At 42.7% G+C, this 20,785-nt stretch overlaps 1 protein-coding gene across 1 annotated transcript in view; it reads left to right on the top strand.

Moving 5' to 3' along the window:
* The window catches only part of kbtbd3 (kelch repeat and BTB (POZ) domain containing 3), a gene marked incomplete at both ends in the record, with an annotated part of 105,634 nt that extends 85,676 nt beyond the window's left edge, over nt 1-19,958 (top strand). Inside the window, 5 exons of the mRNA XM_084308562.1 lie at nt 13,239-13,517; nt 14,635-14,877; nt 16,971-17,261; nt 17,516-17,665; nt 19,836-19,958. Of these exons, the coding sequence (XP_084164688.1) occupies nt 13,239-13,517; nt 14,635-14,877; nt 16,971-17,261; nt 17,516-17,665; nt 19,836-19,958 (1,086 nt within the window). The remainder of the gene's footprint in view (nt 1-13,238; nt 13,518-14,634; nt 14,878-16,970; nt 17,262-17,515; nt 17,666-19,835) is intronic.
* Nucleotides 19,959-20,785: the final 827 nt, after the last annotated feature.

Genomic DNA, 20,785 nt, shown 5'->3' with positions numbered 1-20,785 from the left:
GTCCTTACCTGGTCTCTGATGTAATGCAAAAAAAATAATCCAAATATCTGATCGCCATTCCAGTTATCCACAGTGATCCTGTCTCCGACGTTGTTGGGCATTGCACTTCAACGGGCGGGCGGGGTCAGTAGTCAAAACCATCCCTACAAGCGTGTGTTTTGCCGGAGTGTTTAGGACCCGCCCCCACGCCGCAGCTCGGTAGAGAAAAGAAACCAACCCGTTTCTAACGGGGTGCAATACTGGCCGAAGGCGTTAGAGGGCGGTATAAGACCGTCTGCCAGCTGAGACACATTCAGTACAGCATGCACAAGGTGCCCCGCTGAATTATGAATGGCAATAGCGAATAAAATAAATACCGTGAGAAAAACGTAGATCTACGTTTCCGGCACTCAACGATCGGGCGACAGAAACGTAGTTCTACGTTAACGGCACCGGATGTGTTAACAATTGTGTGTATTGAGCCGTACTGTATTGTACTCATTCTGCAATCTGTTAATAAAGTTTTCAATCAATCAATCAATCAATCAATCAATCAATCAATGAGCTCTGCAAAACTCTCAGAATGTAACTCCTCCACCTAGGACATTGATCTTGTTCTACAGATTTCTTCAAACGGGTGTTTAACCCTTTTCTCGCCAATGACGTGTTACGACGTCATTCTCCGCCATGCGTAATCTGCCAATGACGTCGTACAGCGTCTTTGAGATCAATATTTCAAATTTCTGTCATGGCAATCATATTTCACCCACGGAGACTTGACAGGTGCTGTAGATCTCCTCTCAACTCTCCAACGGTTCAAGACCGCCACCTGGTGGCCGATCGGCGAGTTGCCAAACCGGAAGTGAGTGGCCGGAAGTGGTGCTCACCCATATTTCGTCCGGCCACTCGCTATCGCTCGCGGGACTCCATCTCGACACACTGGACATGGATCCGTTGCCATAACTCGATAAACAACATGATTGGACGTATATTAGTATTATACAACCTGGAACTGGACCAACTAGATCGACATCCCATAATAACGATCTTTTTGCTCCAGTAGCATCCCCCATCGCTACGAGGAAGCTGCGGTGAGTTTCAGCGTGTTTGATTATTATTATCCATACAAACTGCTCTGATCTATATATCACCCATACTACATAAATTATTTAACGTCGGCCACGGACTTATAAACCCCCCCCCCCCCCCCCCACTCCGGGCACCAGCAGATGATAAATCATAACGTCTAGGACCACGTACAGTTGACATTTTTTATCTGGCGTCAATCGGTATCAAACTACATTTGATGATCTAATATATGTATTTATGGCTATAACTCACGTTCTATGGAATGCTGCAGAAAACGATAAAAACATATTTATACTTTAGACCGTATTTTAGTATGAATGTGTGAATGAAAAAGTAGAACGTTGCTACATCCTAAACGATAGATACTTGATGTTGAATGGGCCATAGTAATGTCAATTTAGCAATACAATTAAAAAAGTTATAGCCCTGCAAAGAAGGGGAACATCTCCATAGACTTACAGTACTGGCAGAGAAGGGATTAAGATGAGAATAATCTCTGGCAGATAAAGGGTTAATAGTGTTTCAAGCCCTGTGCTAGATATCATCAACACTTCCCTTAGAACTGGTATTTCCCCAGATGCCTTTAAAACAGCAGTTGTAAAGCCATTATTAAAAAAAAGCCTAACTTAGATAGTAATGTACTGGCAAACTATAGACCGATATCCAACCTACCATTCATTAGTAAAGTAGGCCTACTTGAAAAGATAGTTTCAGTTCAAATGAATTCCCTTTTTTTTTAACCTACTTTTTCTCCTCCTTTTTCTGTGATTTTTCTCCCATCCCAATTTTCCTCTCGTGCCAATTCTCCCTCCCCTGTCCTGATCGTTGCTCGCATGTGCCCCCCCACTGGCCGGTCGTAGGGAGGATAGAAGCCCATCACATGTCCCCTCCGATACATGTGGAGGCAGCCAGTCACTTCTTTTCACCTGCCAGCACGGACTCTCATTGGCGAGGTGTAACGTGTGGGAGGCTCACACTGCCCCCGCCATTTCCTGTCTTTGCTGTGCAGGCGCCCTGACCGACCTGTAGGAGTCGCTGTATACAACGACCAGACTACCACCCATCGACTCCCTTCCCGCTGACTCTGCCAATTGAGTCAGTATGACGGCCGGCCCAAGCCGGAGGCAACGCTGACAGCCGCTTTCGAGACCGGTGTCTCTTGCATTGGTGACGAGCGCAATGTCCGCTGCGCGACCCAGCCGCCCCAAATGAATTCCTTTCTTGAAGAAAACAACATCTTAGAAGAATTTCAATTGGGGTTCAGAAAATATAGCACTGAAACTGCCCTCACCAAAATAATAATAATAATAATGGCTTGGATTTATATAGCGCTCTTCATGACACCCAGAGCGCTTCACAGAGTCCATTATTTGTTCATACACAGTCATACCGGTGGTGGTAAGCTACAATTGCAGCCAGAGCTGCCCTGAGGCAGCGTGGCGAATAATCATCACCTACGGCCCCTCCGACCACCACCAACATTCATTCACATGCATACACATTCATACGAGGCAAGTAGGTTAAGTGTCTTGCCCAAGGACACAACGGTGATGGGATGGACATGGGCTTGAGCGGGATTCGAACCACCAACCCTTCGATCATTGGACGACCCGCTCTACCCCTGAGCCAAAGCCGCCCCACAAAATAATCAGTGACCTCAGACTAAACTAAAAGAATACGGTCTCCATCCTTATCCTGCTAGATCTCAGTGCAGCATTCGATACAATTGATCATGATATTCTAATCAATCGTCTTGAAAACCTTGTCGGTTTCTCAGACCATGTGCTAAGCTGGTTTAAAACATACATCAGAAGGAGGAAGTTCTATGTTAAACTAGGAGGCCACATGTCTGAGATATATGACAACAACTATGGGAGTTGCCTAGGTCCTTTACTCTTTTCCCTTTACATGTTACCACTGGGTGATATCATCAGAGAACATAATGTAGCTATGCGGATGATACACAACTGTACATATCTGCTGAACCAAATGATACAGCTATTGCAGCCTTTATCAACTACGCCCCAAAACTATGGAACAAACTACCCAAAAACATCAGGGAAACCAACTCGGTAGATATCTTCAAAATACTCTCTTTGCTCAGGCATTTAAATGAAACATCAGGGATATCCTGACACAAATTGTACTTTACCTGCACTATTCTTATTCTGCCTACTTTTATACACTTCCTATCAAATTCATGTGTCAGTTATATGCTAATTTTATCTCACTACCTCTTATGCACTGTAATTTTAAAAGCGCTGCTCTGTTGTAATTTAAAACTGAACTTTGTAAAGAAACTCAAAGTTGAGAGCGATGCACTGCTCTGTTGTTAAGTTGAGAGCGACGCACTGCTCTGTTGTTCTATAAGGTAATTTATTGGGGCAGTCATTCTCGCATATGAGGAACATTAAGACCAACCTACGCTCACGTTTAACTGATGGAAGCCTCAACGCCTGCATGAAGCTCAATCTCACCACGTATGAACCAGATTACAAGGCCATCAGCAAAACCATGCAGCACCAGAAGTCGCATTAAAAGTAAGACATATTTAATTTATTATATGTTAAAAATACTATATGGCTCTCAATGAAATATATTTAGAAATATTTGGCTTTTATGGCTCTCCCAGTCAAAAAGGTTCCTGACCCCTGGTCTAGCCCTTTACATCCATCTATCTAAATAATAATAATAAATTATAATGAATGCTTAACTACCCCTAAGTTACCCTAAGCAGACCTAGACCACCTCTAACTCTAACCACTAACCAGACCTATTCCATGTGGCACTTTAACACTGACCTCAGAATGTGATTTTTTTTTTTCTTTCTTTTTTTAACAATTTTTTTTATAATTTTTTTGACAAGACGAACATTAACAGTAAATATCCCAATAAATCACAGGAATATACATTCCTGTATTTGAATCAATAAATGTAGGTTACGAGATATATACATAATCCCCACAATACAATACAGTACATACATATGCTCTTGCTCTTCTCCCCCCCCCCCCCCCTCAGGACCCCCCTCGGATAATCCATCCATTATTCGTTTCTAACCAGGGATTACAATTCATATGCTAACCTTTATTCTCTCCACCACTTTTTTTTTTTTTATTGATCTTTTTCCCCCTCCATTTTCCTCCGATTTTCTCCCATCCCAATGTTAGTCGTTATGCCAATTCCCAATCCCCTTCCTGGTCGCTGCGCACTTACCCCCCACAGTCGGTCTGGGAGAGTGGAGGCTATCACGTGCTTCCTCCGACACACGTCCAGCCAATCAACCGCTTCTTTTCACCTGGCAGCGCGGATTCTCATTGAGAGGGGGCGTAGCGTGTGGAAGGATCACACTATCCCACTCAAGTCCTATCCGCGCTTAGCAGGCGCCCCGACCGAACTCTAGGAGTCGCTGTTTACAACGACCCGGACCCACCCCGCCAGCTTCTCCCACCCTCTAATACTGCCAATTGTATTAGTGTGAACGGCCAGCCAAGCTGGTGACAACCCCGGAGCTGTGAGCTGGATTCGAACAGGCGAATCTAGCCGCTTCGGGGTTTGGTGACGAACGCAATCTCCGTTACGCCACCTGACCGCCCTTCTCTCCACCACTTCTAACTAGATTGCAATGCTGGCTTCATTGACACCTAAAATTCTTGCTGTAGATATCTCTAAATAAATCACATCGAGATAGGTAAGAACCCATACCTGGGGTGCTCCAGTAGCACACCATGTTACCGCGCTGCGTCGCGGGACTCCGTGCTGCGTCACGGATCTGGTTGACTCCGAGTTCGATTCCCGGACTCGCCGTCATTTGCCGAATGTCTCCCCCTGCTCTCTCTCCCGTTTCACCCTACAACTGTCGGTCATGCTTGACCAGAAAAGCGATAAACGCTAAAAAATAAAAAGTTTAAAAAAAAAGAAAAAATAACCCATACCTTCCGGCACATTTTATCCGGTTGAATCCATCATGATGCTATCAACTTTTTAGTAGCCGTAAGACCGGACAAAATTAGTCTCTTTAGCTGTATAGAGGCTGCTAACTGCGAAACATCATTCAACAACAATACAGAAGGCATTACAGGTATGTTCAGAAATACAAATTCTGATAATTGCGTAGTGACTTCTTCCCAGAATATCTTAACGGGGGCATTCCCAATACATATGCATACATGTACCTATATCACCTCTTAGACACAAGGAGCATAGAGAGTCTTGTTTAAGCCCCATTCGGTTCAATCTTATAGGTGTCAGGTAAATCCTATGATCATAATTAAGATTAATCTGTTGATGGTCCGGGTTGCGTGACGCTAGTCGAACGTTTGCCCAGACTTCTTGCCAATCAAAATCTACTTTCAAGTCTGTGATTTTATATAATATTTTTATGTAAGCAGATTGCAATCAGTGTGTACTACTACTAGTACTACTGTGTGTTCTGTTTACTTAGTTTACAGTATCCTGTTATAGAATAAACCGCTGCCAGACACAGCAGAGAGAGAGAGGACAGACATGACAGAGAGGACAGACACAGCAGAGAGAGGACAGACATGGCAGAGAGAAAGGAAAGACACAGCAAACAGAAGACAGACAGTTCAGCGTTGTCTCTCTGGTCAGAAACAACGTCACCACATCCGTAATGCTCTCTTTGATGCATACATTGGACCATGTCTACACCAACATATACTGTAGGAGCAACAATACATTGGACCATGTCTACACCAACATATACTGTAGGAGCAATAATATATTGGACCATGTCTACTTAAGCATTACATCACGCGCAGGAGTGGATTATGAAAATTAGACCATGCCTAGGGGTGGTCGTTAGACCCCCCTAGGCATGGTCTAATTTTCACAATCCACGACTACAAGTGGTGTAATGCTTTTATACAACTGGCACATTCATCCAACCTTATTGCTATACAATAAACACACATTAATTGAAGATTTATTGAAAAAATCATCCGCCAGAAAAAGTTGTTCCCAAAAAAGAAAAAAAGAGAAGTTGCCTCCATGTGGAAGCAGCTCGGAAGTGCATCCAACTGTTCTCAGTAGGACATCCAACAAACTAACACATCCAACTGTCTCTCAACTAAGACATCCAACAAACTAACACATCCAACTGTCTTTCAACTAAGACATCCAACAAACTAACACATCCAACTGTCTTTCAACTAAGACATCCAACAAACTAACACATCCAACTGTCTTTCACCTAGACATCCAACAAACTAACACATCCAACTTTTATTTAGTTTTTAACCTACTTTCTATAGAACTTCATTCTTAGATGCTTCTATAGAAAGTAGGTAAAACAAATTAAAAAAAAGTTTTCGTTGCCCTATAGGAAAAAAAGGTTTTCTTCGCCCTATTTTTTTATTTAAATTTTTAAACCTACTTTCTATAGAAGCACCTGGGAGGTGCGCTGTTTTAAGTGAGCGTGGGTTATTGAATTGATTGATTGCTAATTTTATTACTGTCCGCCTTGTTTCCAACTGGTTAAGTTTAGGCCCTCTTTCGAAGTTGGTTAAGGTTAGAGTTTGGAACCAGGGCTGGTGGTCTATCGCCCTGCTCTAAAGACAAACTCTAACCTTAACCAACTTCGAAAGAGGGCCTAAACTTAACCAGTTGGAAACCAGGCGGACAGTAATAAAATTAGCAATCAATCAATCAATTCAATAGGCCATGCTCACTTAAAAGAGCGCACCTCCCAGCTGCTTCTATTGAAAGTAGGTAAAAGAAATAAAATAAAAATGCAATTAATCAATCAATCAATCAATTCCGCGCGATTTTTATTTTGTTCCACAATGACTCATGACCCATCAATTACATCATCCAACATTGTTTAAGCAACTAAGACATTCGCCGTGACAGAATTGTTTTCCATTTAGTCATTATGACGCTATCAACATATCCATTCAGTCCACCCTCACTTAAAACAGCGCACCTCCCAGCTGCTATAGAAAGAAAAGGAAAATTAAAAAGAAAATCGCAATTAATCAATCAATTCGCGTGATTTTTATTTTGTTCCACAATGACTCATGACCCATCAATTACATCATCCAACATTGTTTAAAGAACTAAGACATTCGCCGTGACAGAATCGGTTTTTATTTAGTCATTATGACGCTATCAACATAATATCCATTTGTAAAGATTATTGTCCGCCATCTTGTTTTTTTCTACAAAGTCGCACGTGTTGTGGGCGGGTCCTGGGACCAAGAGCGTGGGATTATGAAAAATAAATACGTGTAAATTGACTGTTTCAGCCAATCAGAATCGAGAAATTTGCATGCCGTTGTATAAACCAACATATATACTTCCTGTGTATCACTTGTGCCGCCGACTCAGATTCCCCTAGGTTAAAAAATAAATACGCAATTTAAATCAGAAAATGTTCTATGTTGACTATTTCTGACAAGTTTTTTTCCATTAACTAAAAATAGACAAAAATGTCATCCGTTTTCGTCGACTAAATCTAGACTAAAACAAAAAAGACAAAATTGAGACAAAAACTGACTAAGACTAAAATGCTCAGACATTTAGTTGACTAAAACTGACTAAACGAAAAAATAAATGAAGATGACTAAATATGATGAAAACTAAAAAGGAGCACTTGACACATGACTAAGACTAAAACTAAAATGAAAATAGCTGCCAAAATTAACACTGCTTGCATCACGTGTCCCCTCCGGTACACGAGGAGGCAGCCGTCGCATCTTTTCACCTGCACAGCGCAATCTCTCAGTGGCGAGGAGTAGCACGTGGGAGGCTCACGCTGCCCCCGTCACTTCCTGATTCGCAGGCGCACCAACCGACCTGTAGGAGTCGCTGTCCACAACGTCCAATCCCCACCCACCAGCTTCCCACCCCTAACACTGCCAATTGTGTTAGTATGAACGACCAGCCAAGCTGGTAGCAATGCCGAGAGCTGGACTCGAACCCAGCATCTCCTGCATTAGTGGCGGCCGCCTTGCTCACTGCGCCACTTAGCCGCCCTAGTATTGCCTATTTTTAAACGGAATCAAACCGCACTTTTTTTTTATTAAACTTACATTTTTATTTGCAGTTTTTCACTTACAAACATTTAACACACTTAAAATTAAATTATACAAAAAACAAACATAAAAACAATACATGGGTACATTTGTATTTACATTCCATATTTACATTTCATTTTCTTTTCCTCCTTCTTATTCACTCTTCTATGGTGTCGTTCCCTCTCCTATATTCCTCCCATTTTTCCCACTTTGACCCAAACTTTTCCTCCTGTAACCTCAGCATATGTGTAAGTCTCTCCATTTCTTGTATCTCCTCTACTATTCCTAGCCATTGTTCTCTCGTCGTTGGATCCTCCTTGTACCATAGTCTGGTTATTGCTTTTTTACTTGCTACTAATAGTATCTTTATCAGATATTTATCTTCCCCCCATATACACTCCTGTGTCAGGTTCCATAGATATAGTACCAAGCCTGTCAAAGGCACTTTGTATCCCATTATTTCCTTTATTGTCTCTCCTATTCCTTCCCAATTGTTAGGGTTTGTGGCGAGGGGAGGTGTGTAGAACCCAAATGCTGGACAATGGTTATGAACCAGAGAGGAGGCAGAGTCGACGGAGTAAAGTATAATGAAAGGTTTTACTGAGCAGTAGTAAACAAACGAGAAACAATACACAGCATGGCTGGAAAACGGTGCTAGGAAGCGGGAACGGACTCACAAGGAAATACAGGAATACAAGGCTTTCACGAGGGGAACACAAGGTAAAGGGCTATTCCGCGAACGGCAGGAATAGCAGGGATAACAGATTATAGCACGGAAAGGTACTGGCACAGGAAACAAAACAATGGCGCGACACTGGTAGACAGGAGGCGGCATGAATATATAGAGGACTAATTAGACTGACAAGAAACAGCTGGGGCTAGGACACAAGAATAATAATACAACACTGGGAATATAGGACTAGATGAACATATGAATATGAATACACACACAGGGAACAACAGGGCTAGACTAGGACATAAGAATATACACAATGAATACAACAGGACAAGGACACAAGACTAATAGGCAGGGACATTACAGATGACATGAGACCAGGCTGAGGCTATGACATGTGATAGAATGAAAATGAACGATGACAATAACAAATAGTCCAAAACGGCGTAGTACCGCCGATGAGCAGACGATGGTGCAAGAGGATGAATGTTCAAAAAGTCCAGATTATGACACCAATAGTTCTTTAATTTTTGGCATTTCCAGAAGATGTGTGTGTGGTTTGCCCCTTCTTGCCCACACATTCTCCAGCATGCTTTCTGTGTTGATGCATATTTCCCCTTCATCTCTGGTGTTATAAAGAATCTGATAGTGTTTTTCCATCCAAACTCCCTCCATATCCTTGAACCCGTGGTTGAGTGTTGTACCTTACATACATTGTACATTACATCCATTCCTCGTCCGTTATCTCAATCTCTAATTCCCTTTCCCATTTTTCTTTTATGTATTTGGTTGTGTTGTCCTTACTATCCATAAGGGCCTGATAGAGCGCTGATATAATCCTCCCCTTCCCCCCTTCATATGCCTTAAAGGTCCCCTGTCTTATAAATTGCCTTTTCCAGTGTTTAGCATTGTTTTCTAGCAATGGGGGTTGTATCAATGGGGTCTGTGTCTCTAATTCTCATTTTGGCAGATTGCTCCAATTCAGTTGAGACAATATCCTCCCCCAGTGAACTAAGCCATTCTGATTTGACTCGCTATCCTATGTAGCAAGGAGCTGATCTGCATAACTAACGCCCCTCTATGGTTGTAGCGCACTCAACAACAGAGCGAGTGGAAATACTGACACTTCCTCAAACGGGTTGACGTGTGCGGGTGCCAACAGAGAGAATGAACAATTCGCTCAACAACGGAGCAGTGGGAATAATGCGGAAGCGGTCTCCCTATCCCTGACTCTCCCTCTCTCTCCTTCTCCCTCTCTTTCTCCATGGTCCACCTGCAGCATTTTACACACAATCGCAGTCGAGCCGCTAACACAGACACGCGCGCACGGAGCGATGTATCCTCTCTCTCTCTCCCTCTCTCTCTCCACGGTCTACCTGCAGCATTTTACACACAATCGCAGTCGAGCCGCTCACACAGACACGCGCGCACAGAGCGATGTATCCTCTCTCTCTCTCGCTCGCTCGTTCTCTCTCTCGCTCTCTCTCGTATACATGTATCACGCTGTGTGGGTGACTGTCACTCAAAGCGCTTATGGGCGGAGCCCAGCCCAAAACAGCTTGAAATCTTGAAGTGGAAAAATGCTGCTTTAGAGTACTTGATTAGAAATACAAAACAATGCATTTTTTTTAGGGATGTTCGATTTTGGCTTTTTTACTGATACCGATATACCGATATTGTCCAACTCTTAATTTCCGATACCGATATCAACCGATATCAACCGTTACCGATATATGCAGGGTTCCCCCCCCCCCAAAAAACGGAATAATTTCAGGTAATTAACATTACATATCTCTTGTTGTGGAATTAACACAACATTATGCATACTTTTGACAATAAATAAAATCAGAATTTGTTCTTACTTGCTTGCCTGGGTAAATAAAGGTTAAATAAATGTAAAAAAAATTAAATTTAACCGATGCAGATAATTTCCGATATCACATTTTAATGCCAATATCGGACGATAATATCGGACATCCCAAATTTTTGTGAAAAAAACTTTACAGATGTGTTCCATAGACTCACAGGAATTGTGTAAAGTTGCCCAAATAGTGAAAGGAATAGCAAGACACTGGACCTTTAACCATTATCTTAATTACTCCATTCTGTTCATTGTTCCTATCTATTTTTATTTCTTTGTTATAGTAATCTCTAATCTGTAAATATCTAAAGTGATCTCTTCTCTCCAGTCCGAACCTATCTTTACATTTTTGAAAACTCTGCATTTTTCTATCATCATGCATATTGCTGTAATGCCCCCCCCCCCCCCCCCCCCCCCGTTCCCATCTTTTGAAGCCATGGTCTTCTATCCCTGGTTTGAATTTACTGTCATGTGTTATCCACCTCAGGATTTTAGACCCCTTTCCTAATTTGTATGTCTTTACTATTGTGTTCCATATGTTTAAGGTGAATTTGGTGATTGGTTCTGATAGTTGTTCTTGTCTTCTAAATAGTTCCCTATCCCCTACTAGTGCCTGAGAGTTACCTCTCTATCTTTTTTATGCTCACTTATGACTGTATTTTTTTTTTTACTGCTGTGAAGCACTTAATAGGGATTACATGTCCCTATTCAGACATGTTCCTATTCAGACGTACAGGACATGTCCCTATTCAGACATGTTCCTATTCAGACGTACAGTACATGTCCCTATTCAGACGTACAGTACATGTCCCTATTCAGACGTACAGTACATGTCCCTATTCAGACGTACAGTACATGTCCCTATTCAGACGTACAGGACATGTCCCTATTCAGACGTACAGGACATGTCCCTATTCAGACATACAGTACATGTCCCTATTCAGACGTACAGGACATGTCCCTATTCAGACGTACAGTACATGTCCCTATTCAGACGTACAGTACATGTCCCTATTCAGACGTACAGTACATGTCCCTATTCAGACGTACAGGACATGTCCCTATTCAGACATACAGTACATGTCCCTATTCAGACGTACAGGACATGTCCCTATTCAGACGTACAGTACATGTCCCTATTCAGACGTACAGGACATGTCCCTATTCAGACATACAGTACATGTCCCTATTCAGACGTACAGGACATGTCCCTATTCAGACGTACAGTACATGTCCCTATTCAGACGTACAGGACATGTCCCTATTCAGACATACAGTACATGTCCCTATTCAGACGTACAGGACATGTCCCTATTCAGACGTACAGGACATGTCCCTATTCAGACGTACAGTACATGTCCCTATTCAGACGTACAGTACATGTCCCTATTCAGACGTACAGTACATGTCCCTATTCAGACGTACAGGACATGTCCCTATTCAGACGTACAGTACATGTCCCTATTCAGACATACAGTACATGTCCCTATTCAGACGTACAGTACATGTCCCTATTCAGACGTACAGGACATGTCCCTATTCAGACGTACAGTACATGTCCCTATTCAGACATACAGTACATGTCCCTATTCAGACGTACAGTACATGTCCCTATTCAGACGTACAGGACATGTCCCTATTCAGACATACAGTACATGTCCCTATTCAGACGTACAGTACATGTCCCTATTCAGACATACAGTACATGTCCCTATTCAGACGTACAGTACATGTCCCTATTCAGACATACAGTACATGTCCCTATTCAGACGTACAGTACATGTCCCTATTCAGACGTACAGGACATGTCCCTATTCAGACGTACAGGACATGTCCCTATTCAGACGTACAGTACATGTCCCTATTCAGACGTACAGTACATGTCCCTATTCAGACGTACAGTACATGTCCCTATTCAGACGTACAGTACATGTCCCTATTCAGACGTACAGTACATGTCCCTATTCAGACGTACAGTACATGTCCCTATTCAGACGTACAGTACATGTCCCTATTCAGACGTACAGGACATGTCCCTATTCAGACATACAGTACATGTCCCTATTCAGACATACAGTACATGCCCCTATTCAGACATACAGTACATGCCCCTATTCAGACGTACAGTACATGTCCCTATTCAGACGTACAGGACATGTCCCTATTCAGACGTACAGTACATGTCCCTATTCAGACGCCCACGAAAGGTAATTAAGCTGTAAGGTCCCCCAATTGGGGGACCCTGCTTTTCTTAATCATAAATCGATGGGAAATGCGCTTACCGTCTTCTCCAGAATCAGACAAGAAGATAGATACCAATGCCCTCTTTGTGCGTTCAGTAGAAAACTATCCGGCTGCACAAATGAATGGATGCTGATACAGACACTAGCCTGACACTAGCCGAGCTGTTGGCCAAAGACATTTTGTGCAGCCGGATAGTTTTCTACTGAACACACAGAGAGGAAATTGGTATCTATCTTCTTGTCTGACTCTGGAGAAGACCGTAAGCACATTTCCCATAATGTTGGCGTGTTCCTTTAAGCTCTCTCTCTCTCTCTCTCTCTCTCTCTCTCTCTCTCTCTCTCTCTCCTGCCAGGCTGTGGTGGAGTCAGGTACTGTGGTCTCAGGTGATGAGGAGTGTGCAAGTCTGGTGAGTGAAGCACAGGGCAGACAGCAGCAGTACAGAGGTTTACTGTGTGACGCCAGACCTGCCACCACGCAAACCTACATCTACATCAACAAGAGCCAGGAGGATGGAGACACCAGACACACCTTCTGTTACTGCCTAGAGACTGACCGTTGGACAGAGCTGGACCAGGGCCCCGCCATTGTGCCTGACCCGCCTGGCTCACATCTCACCAGCTACGCTGAGAAGGTATAGAGACCATCTGGACTCACTAACGTATCCTGGTTAGAATTTACATTCCTACTAGGTTGTGATTTGCTAAATAAGTTAACTTACAATGTAACTCAAAGTAACAACTAAATAGTTACACGTGGCTCAGGGTAGGTGTCCTGTTTCACTGACCCCATGACATTCAGTAAAGGGTTGATTTATTGATATGATATTTCAATGTCGATCTAGGTTTACTACGATGCCAAATGGTTCATGCCAGTCAGCAAGCTACTGTAACACTGTAACCATGACAATGAAACTCTACAGTATCTCTGATTGGCCACTTGTTTTAGTAATTACTTTATGTTACTAGTTACTAGAGGAGAAGAGAGGAGAAGAGATGAGAGTAGAAGATAGTAGAGGGGAGGAGAGAAGAGATGAGAGGAGAGGGGAAGAGAAGAGAAGAGAATAGTTACTAGTTAGGTTATGCGTATGTCATCTTTAATTGTAGTACAGCACCGTTTTTTAGCTGATTCATTACAAACTACCTAGTCGTTACTAAGACTCTAATGTGGACATTGCAGTGATTGCACCTAGGCACCCAAGGAAATAACTTGCATACAGCTGGAGAGTAGAGGAGACGAGATGAGAGGAGCGGAGAAGAGACGAGACGAGATGAGTAGAGGAGAAGAGAGTAGAGGAGATGAGAGGACAGATGAGGAGAAGAAAATATGATAGGAGGGGAGAGGATAGTAGAGGAGAGGGGAGAAGAGAGGAAAATATATGAAAGTAGAGGAGGGGAGGAGAGAAGAGATAAGAGGAGAGGGGCGGAGAAGAGGTGAGAGTAGAGGAGAAGAGAGGGGAGGAGAGTAGAGGAGAAGAGAGGAGAGGAGAAGAGATGCAGTAGTAGGGGAAGGAGAGTAGAGGGGAGGAGACATGATACTACAGAGAAGAGGAGAAAAGTAGAAGACGGGGAAGAGGAGGAGACGAAAAGAGATGAGGAGAGGAGAGGAGGAGACAATATGATATGAGGAGAAGAGAGAAGGAGACAATAAGAGATGAGGAGAAGAGAGGATATCCATAATGAATGCTCATAATGAAGCAGAGTAAGATACAGCCATCATCTCTGCCATCTTTGTTTTAATCTGCTGAGCAGATGTTTGTGACTGGTGGTTGCCGGGGAAACTGTTCCCGGTCCGTGCGTCTCCATGTGGCAGAGGCGTTCCATGACGCCACAGATGAGGTCTGGTGTTTCTGCCCCGTCACTCAGACCTGCACCCCTGCTCCCAGCATGGGGAAACCCCGTACCATGCACGCCGCACTCACCTGTCTGGACAGATTGTACGTGATCGGGGGGAGGAGCCGGGGCCACAGGGGAGGGGCTCCCGGTCTACTGGAGGTAATGGAACAGATGAGAGCTGAGGGTTCCTGGAGGCCACTTTACACTTAAGTAAATTAGGTAGTGCAAAGTAAATAATTCTTATAATACATGGGTCCATTTGAGCTGTATACAATAGGTGGTATGTTCAGTACCTTAACCCTTGTGCCTCCTTAGCAACTATTTCCTGTATTTAGCCTTTTTTGTGTGTATTTAGCCTTTTTTGTGTGTGTGTGTGTGTGTGTGTGTGTGTGTGTGTGTGTGTGTGTGTGTGTGCGTGTGTGTGTGTGTGTGTGTGTGTGTGTGTGTGTGTGTGTGTGTGTGTGTGTGTGTGTGTGTGTGTGTGTGTGTGTGTGTGTGTACAACAGTGGCTGTGTTGATGATTATGTCATGAAATTGGGTCCGTTTGCTTATTTTCCATATATTTACAGAATTTGAGAAGATTATATTTTGAAAACCTATAAAAAAAGGATTACCAATATTATAGGACAAAACGACCCCAGTGGTTTATTTCCTGCCATTGTAACCCCTTATATTCTTGTTTGTGTTAGGGTTATGGTTAGGGTTAGGGATAGGGTTGGGGTTAGGGGATAGGGTTAGGGTTGGGGTTAGGGGTTAGGGTCACCCTAACCCTATCCCTAACCCCTAACCCCATCCCAAACCCTAACCCTAACCCCAACCCTAACCCTAACCATAACCCTAACCCTAACACAAACGGGAATATTGAGCGCCAGGACCCCCGAAAACCCGAGTATACTCGTGTTTTCATCGTTTTTTCTTTTATTCGATTTTTTCAATTCTATGCAGTCTCACGGACCTCTGTGTATCATTGGGACTCATTCTGAGATGCAGAGCGTGCAATACCGGCCGAATCCTGCTAGGTGGCAGTATTGCCTACCCTTTGAAACCTTATTTCACACTGTGTGTTACATTGTATATGGTCCGGGCGGAGAATTTAGACCAAGCCAAGTGAATCGCTTCATCCGAGCACTTTGGAACGCGTTCAGCACACTGCATGCATATTATGTGCCAGTTCATGTCAGGGACCCGATGGACATCAATACTGGAAATCGCGATCAGACAATTGGAATATTCTTTTTGGGTTACCTCCTAGTAAAGGCAAGGACTATATGACATCAATCCTACTTTGATCAAACAATGATTTCACATCGATCGCAACGATCAACGTATGTAGTATTAAAAAAAAATGCCATTGCTGACGATCAGAGCATCAAAAAATGACCCCCCCCACCCTTTTATGCATTCATGATGAAACATAATACCTATTATATACCTTTGATTTGGAAATAGTAACGTGTCCAGGCGAGCAACGCGAACGCCTTTAGCTAAATTCACATAGCGCTCCATAACGCAGCTTCCAGGAATTAGCCAGGATCACTCTGAAACTATACATTATTCACCACGGGATAACACGCAAATTAACTCATTTTTACATGTTGGACGATAGATAGTGACTGTCAAATGAGCCATAGTATTGTCTCCATAGCTATAATATAGAATATAGATATAGCCCTGCAAACATTGTGACGCACAGTGAAAATCTCTATCTTTTAAAGCGTGGCCCATTGACTACAAGGATGGATAAAACGGCTGGCACTGAAAGTGTTAAGTAAAGTTGTAATTTTTTTTTATAACATATAAGTAAAGTAAAGTGGTATGTAAAGTAGTCTCACATTAAGTAAAGTGGTATGTAAAGTAGTCTCATAACATTAAGTAAAGTTGTATGTAAAGTAGTCTCATATTAAGTAAAGTGGTATATAAAGTCTTATAACATTAAGTAAAGTGGTATGTAAATGAGTCTCATATTAAGTAAAGTGGTATGTTAAGTCATCTTACATTAGGTAAAGTGGTATATGAATTCTCACATTAAGTAAAGGTTTGTGTAAAGGAGACTTATTTTAAGTAAACGTATATGTAAAGACTTATAACTTTAAGTAAAGTTGTATGTCAAGTAGTCTCATATTAGGTAAAGTGGTATGTCAAGTCTCATAAGATTAAATAAAGTTGTATGTAAAGTCTTATGCCATTAAGTAAAGTGGTATTTAAAATCGTATAACATTAAGTAACGTGGTATGTAAACTGTGGTGGTGCAGGTAGAGTACTATGACCCTCTGGAGGAGGCCTGGTGTCCAGTCAGCCCACTGCCCACTGCCATCTTCTACCCAGAGGCTAGCGCCTGCGGCTCCATCATTTACACTCTGGGATCAGAGCTGGAGACCACAGAGTCCTTTAACCCCTCGCTGGACTGCTTCCTCCGCTACGACACCAGCCTGGACCAGTGGAGCCGCCTGGTGGCCGAGTTTGGTCAGTTCTTCCATGCCACACTGGTCAAAGCTGTAGCTGTCAACCACACTCTACACCTCTGTGATCTGTCCACGTATAAGGTAGGTGGGGATCTGTCAGTCTATCTATCTATCTATCTATCTATCTATCTATCTATCTATCTATCTATCTATCTATCTATCTATCTATCTATCTATCTATCTATCTATCTATCTATCTATCTATCTATCTATCTTATCATTAGGGCACATGTATCTTTTTATTATAATAATAGGATGGATGGATGGTAAGCTAGATATATTATTATAATAAGAGATATTAAGAATGTTCTTAGTTTAGTTTGTGTTTTGTCCAGGTGTACAGTTTCTGTCCCGAGACGTGTGTGTGGAAGGGTGAGGGCTCTTTTGAGTGCGCTGGGTTCAACGCCGGGGCAGTCGGCACCAGAGACCGTATCTACATCCTAGGAGGAGACTACTCCCCTGATGAAATCACTGACGAGGTTCAGGTGAGCAGACTACTCCCCTGATGAGATCACTGACAAGGTTCAGGTGAGCAGGCTACTCCCCTGATGAGATCACTGACAAGGTTCAGGTGAGCAGGCTACTCCCCTGATGAGATCACTGACAAGGTTCAGGTGAGCAGGCTACTCCCCTGATGAGATCACTGACGAGGTTCAGGTGAGCAGGCTACTCCCCTGATGAGATCACTGACAAGGTTCAGGTGAGCAGGCTACTCCCCTGATGAGATCACTGACGAGGTTCAGGTGAGCAGACTACTCCCCTGATCATATTTGCAGTCATGCATTTTTTTTTCTCTCCATGTTTTTGAAAGTCCACATTTCTTTGCATCACTGGAACAGAGAGACCGTTTGTTATCATCTCCAAATGCTTTAGCCGTCTCTACTGCATGTTGCTTCACTATTTCACCATCCAACAAGGGCTTCTTTGCTTTAGAAAGCTCAAAGGAAACAGCTCAAGGCGCCTTAACACATTCCCGGCCATTAGATTAGACAGGCCCCACTCTAGGACGCCAGCTTTTCATTACAACTTTTCACTGTGCGTCACGTTGTTTGTAGAGCTAAATCTATATTTTATATTATAGCTATGTATCCATTGTCATTGTCAATTGACAGTATGAACCTTCCCTTCAATATGCCATAAAGAAATAATTTTTTCATCAATACGTTTCCGTTTTATACCGTGATGAATATGAGCGTTATATGGGAATGGTCTGGGATAATTCCTGCAAGGCCAGTTATAAGGCGCTAAGCTAATAACGTTAAATCGATTGGCGTTTTGTCCCTACACAAGCTAGAGTTAAAAATCGAAATGCATATGATCGGTATCATGTTCCACTATGAATGCATGAAGGGGGGGGGGGGGGGGGGTAGTTTCTGATTATTGATTACCAATAACGGCATTCGTTATTACAACAACATACGCTGATCAGGGGAATGGCTATGAGATCAAAAACACTCTCAAAAAACACCTAAGGGAGACTGCAACCCGAAACTGGCCCCTGTAAATGTCCGAACACAACCCCCTCCAATGTACAGTAAATTACCAAGTATGGTCTTGTCAATAATCCAATGTACAGTGTTGTTTGTACAGTTGTACAGTGTCCCCCACCCACCCCTCCTACCCTGTACTGTACCCATTCTGCAATCTGTTAATAAAGTTTTCATTCATTCATTCATTCAACAAGGCCCGATCAGGCTGAAATTGACGTCAAATTGCTCTTACCTGTGGCCGGTTGGATTCCAAAAAAACTTTCCCATTTATTTGATTGCCATCTGCGCAGCTAGATCATATAGTCCATTGGCTGATGCCATATTCCTTTACAGCATAATGAATTCGGCGTCGCAAAAAGTATTCCAGGCGATCGGGTGAAGCCCTCGCTTCAGACTAACAGAATAGTCTGCCCGGACCGAAAAAAAAGTTACACCAGGTCTGCAACAGGGGAAACTGCATTCTCGAGACAGCGCCAATACCAGGATCTGGTCGGTACTGCACTTTCGGAGTCCCAATATGCCCTTTCCAGCCAAAATACAGCTCTGTGACATTGAATAGGATATTAAAATCGAATAAAAGAAAAAACTAGTTAAAAACGTATATATATACGTGATTGGCCGTCAAGCGCTGGCTCCCAATCACGTATATATACGTGAATGGCCGGGAATGTGTTAAGAGAGGACTCACAGAAAGGTATCTGTGTAGTTGTGTCTTTAGAGAAAGGACTCTGTGTAGTTGTGTCTTTTGAGAGAGGACTGTGTAGCTGTGTCTTTAGATAGAGGACTCTGTGTACTGTGTAGTTGTGTCTTTAGATAGAGGACTCTGTGTAGTTGTGTCTTTAGAGAGAAGACTTTGCCATGTCTTTGGTAAAAAGGCTCTGCTGTCTGGTGCTGTAGTGGCGACTCAGATTAAATCCTTCATGGCTGATTTAATTTCCAGGCAACTAAACTAAACACATCGATTTGCCTTTGAATTCCCCCCAAAAAGACCATCTGTTTCCCATCTTGCCTGGAAGAGACGGTTCTCCTGGTCCAGTTTTCTGTTTTGGCGGAAGAGACCTGGCGAGGTCGGCATGAAATCGTTTGGAAATTGAGGCCCTAGTAGCTTGTTAGATAACTTCATGACATCATGTTATACCTTGTGTTTTGTCTCTGTTGTCTGCAGGTGTTCTACCGTGGGAGGAGCCAGTGGGAGGAGGTGTCGCCCATGCCCAGAGCGCTCACTGAGTTCCACTGTCAGCTCATCAGCTTCAATAGATACAGAGACCCCTGGGGGGAGGCCACATAACACACACACACCAGGTTCCAGGTGCATCATGCTAGCATGGCCTGTAGTTTCCTCTTGGGCTGAGTTTGTCTCCAGTGTCTGAGCCGTAAAGTCCAGGATATTCTCTACAGCAGAGGTTCTCAAAGCTTTGGTGACTGAGGGCCATAGCGAAAACATTAACTAAGGTCAAACTTTCCATCTCGCCAAAATGGCGATCACTGAAATCATTAGCTGCAATGATGACGTAATCTGTTTTTGGAGTAGGCATTTGTGAGATGCCTAGTTGCCATGCAACCATTTATTTTTTAATGTGTAGGTCATACAAATTATATATACCGGTAGTTATATCCATATGAAAGGTATTTAGTTTGTTTTCAAATCTAAATGGAGGGATTTTCCCTCAAGCACTTAGTAAAGATTAAATTAGATTAGATTAAATTAAATTAACATATTTCTCAACAGGCTGTTTTACTATCAAATGGATGCTTCCAGAAATATAATGACATGGTTTGTTGCTCCCTTTTCATCTTGTAGGGTTGTGACAAAATGCAGGACAACATGTTCATTTTGTGGGACAGTAAAGTAATAATACAATATGTAAGAATAAAGGTTTAGGCTACATAATGTATAAAGCGTTTGATTTAAGTCTAAGCATTTCAATGAATTAATGTATTTCTTAAAAGCACAGTAGACTAATTAGTAAGTTTTTTGCACATAGCACTGGTGCTACAGAGGTTGATAGTTTTGTAGCACAGGCCAAAAACATCTAGCACAAGTATAAAACCTTTCTAAAAACAACCACGAGTAGTGCAGTTCATCACTTAAACAGGTATGTAACTGGTCAAAGA

The sequence above is a fragment of the Notolepis coatsorum genome, assembly GCF_963971535.1.
Source record: "Notolepis coatsorum genome assembly, chromosome: 1".
Taxonomy (NCBI): Eukaryota; Metazoa; Chordata; class Actinopteri; order Aulopiformes; family Paralepididae; genus Notolepis; species Notolepis coatsorum.
This window is presented reverse-complemented; position numbering and strand designations above follow the sequence as displayed.